General features: G+C 56.4%; 1 protein-coding gene across 1 annotated transcript in view; it reads right to left on the reverse strand.

Moving 5' to 3' along the window:
• Positions 1–1,740: 1,740 nt before the first annotated feature.
• Positions 1,741–2,535, reverse strand: part of LOC102993151 (voltage-dependent calcium channel subunit alpha-2/delta-2) — a 74,179-nt gene continuing 73,384 nt past the window's right edge. The window contains exon 23 of the mRNA XM_028479492.1: positions 1,741–1,829. Within this exon, the coding sequence (XP_028335293.1) occupies positions 1,741–1,829 (89 nt within the window). The remainder of the gene's footprint in view (positions 1,830–2,535) is intronic.

A 2,535-nucleotide genomic window follows, 5' to 3' on the forward strand; every position in this document is an offset into this window, starting at 1 on the left:
ACCCCCCCTACCAGTCCTCACAGCAGCCTCGGAAACTCAGGCTCCTCGTCGGCTCTGTTGGCCTGCGGTGTGCCCCGACCCAGTGTCCCAGACTTGGTACCCTCCCTACGGGCGGGGCGCAACAGTGCGGGGGCAGCCGGGGCCGCCAGCGGTGGGCAGTGCCACCTGGACGGATGCACATGTGCCGGGCAGCCGCCTGGCCCCGCCGCCGCCTCCCACGCCCCAAACGCGCGAGAAAAGCAAACAAAGACGTATTGGTTTCTGCTCTATTAGAGGCGCAGGAGGGGGGAAATCAATGTTTAGTAAATGTGAAAAGAGAAAATCGTTCAGAAAAGACAGTCTATCTCCAAGCCGGGAGAGGGGTTCGTAAACAGCACAGGCCATTGCGGAGGAAGCACCGCGGGCCATAAGACTCGCCCAGCGGAGGAGGAATGTTCGCATAGCTAGCGGGACCCTGACTGCAGAGGCCAAGGCTGGGCTCCTCACCCAGGCTTAGGGTGGGGAAAGGTCGAGATATCGTCCATTTAAAGCCACACCCAGGCACCTCACGTTGGCCATGCTGCTGCCCCTTAATCCCTTCCATGGCCCCCCATTGCCTGGGTTGAATCTGAGCCCCCTCCTTGGCCTGCAGGGGCTTGCATGGTGGACCCTCCCTCACCCTGTCCTGCCTCATGGCTCTAGACACCCTGACTACCTGGGAATTAGCTGTTCCCAGGAGGATCAGGGCTGGCTTCCTGGAGGAAGGGTGTTTGAACCGGGCTTTGAATCATGTGGAGAACTTCTCCAAGTTAAGAAGAAAAGGAATGGTAATTTGGGGTGGGGGAACAGTATATGCAAATGTCAGGAGTACTTGGGAAGTAGCCACAGGCTCTAAGGGGGTGGATGCAAGCAGGGAAGGGGAACTTTTGTTTCAGAGGGGGTGGCTGAGGGAGGAAGAGGTGCTGGGGACGGAGGTGGGAGCTGGCATCCCGGTAGTTGGGAGCGCCTCAGCCAACCCTCTGGTCAGGCTGCACTGGCTCCAAAGGGTCCAGAAACAACATGCAGAATCAGAGAACCCCTGGGAGGCCACAGATGGGAGGCTGAAGTCGGAGTAGTTCCTGCTCTGGCCCCAGCTGGGCTGCTAGACTGTTAGAACCACCTCTCTGGATGGCTGGGACGCTGCCCTGCCTCTCCATCCCACCAGCCCCTCGTGGCTGGCATCTGTTCCAGAGAATGGGGCGCGTGGAATAGAGGCTTTTGTCCTCTCCATTCATCAAGGCCTGGTGGGCCGCGACGGGAAGTATTGAATTTTAGCTTAAGATGGATGGCACGACTGGAGTCTCCTTTACAAATGAATTATATTCTGCTTACCATTTGTGTGTGCGTGTGTGTGAGCATGTGCGAGTACTAGATGGGGGTGTGGATTTGAGGGCACACTCCCATGGGTGGGCATGCATGTTTAGGAGTATATGTGCATGGAGAAGTGGTGGCTGGGGTGCAGGCAACTCTTGCAAGGAGTTTGATAGAGAAGAAAAAAATCCTCGAGGGTGAGGCCAGGGAGGGTGAGCGAGGAAGGGCAGCAGTTTTGTTTTTATCATTGCTGTTACTATATCGGTACAGTACCCTGTTGCCTGCACTAAGTCCCTTCCAGGTGAGTCTTTCAGTTTCATAAGATCACGTGAGGTTGTGAGGTCAGCTCTTTTATCATCCCCATTTGCTGAGGAAATGGAGGTTCAGAGAGGTGAGGTGACCTGCCTGAGGTCACACAGCAGGATCCTGGAGCTGGGGCTCCGGAGCATGGCTGGGGCCTGAGACAATTTTCTTCATGGGGAGGTGGCTCTGAGAGAAAGCTGAGATAGAGAGGAGAGAGTGGAGGGCAGGAGTTGAGAGACATGGGGGGCTGGACTACCCCAGGGCACAGCACTGAGATCTTGATTGCTCTGGGCAGGAAAAAAGCCTGGAGAAAGAATGTCCCCAGGTGAATGGCCCAACAGAGAGGCCTTTCTTCAAAGCTTAGGGGAAACCAAATGGTTAGGACCCCTAACCCCTCCCTGAGACTTTGCAACCCCACCTCCAACCCAGGATGTCTGCTTCCATTCCACCCCTCTGGGCATTTGCTTTCCCATCTGTACAACAAGGTGTCCGGACTGGGTTAGGGGAGTGGAAGACTGCTGGGCTTCTCTGGGCTCTGACCTTCTGGAGCTCTGTGTTAGGCATATGCACAAGTAAGTGGGCACATGTTTTTGTGGCAGAGTGTGTGCATGCCCAAAGGGGAGCACAAGTACAAAATGGGGGTCCAAAGGAATGTGGGCATGTGCTTGTGTGGGTCCCAGCCCATGGGGTTGGAGGAGCGTGCTCACACGGGGGAGGGAGCATCCCAAGGGTCTGCTAGGTCAGCTCAGCCCAGGGTGAGAAGGGTAAGTGAGTGTGGGCATGAGCAACAAATCCAGGTAGGCCAGGCCTGTACCTGGGTCTAGGGGTTGGGGTGGGGCAGGGATAGGGTCTGGGTGCAGGGAGAGGAAGCAGAGGAGACCGTTGGATCTCAGGACTTGAATT

The sequence above is a fragment of the Physeter macrocephalus genome, chromosome 18, assembly GCF_002837175.3.
Source record: "Physeter macrocephalus isolate SW-GA chromosome 18, ASM283717v5, whole genome shotgun sequence".
In the NCBI taxonomy this organism is placed as follows: Eukaryota; Metazoa; Chordata; class Mammalia; order Artiodactyla; family Physeteridae; genus Physeter; species Physeter macrocephalus.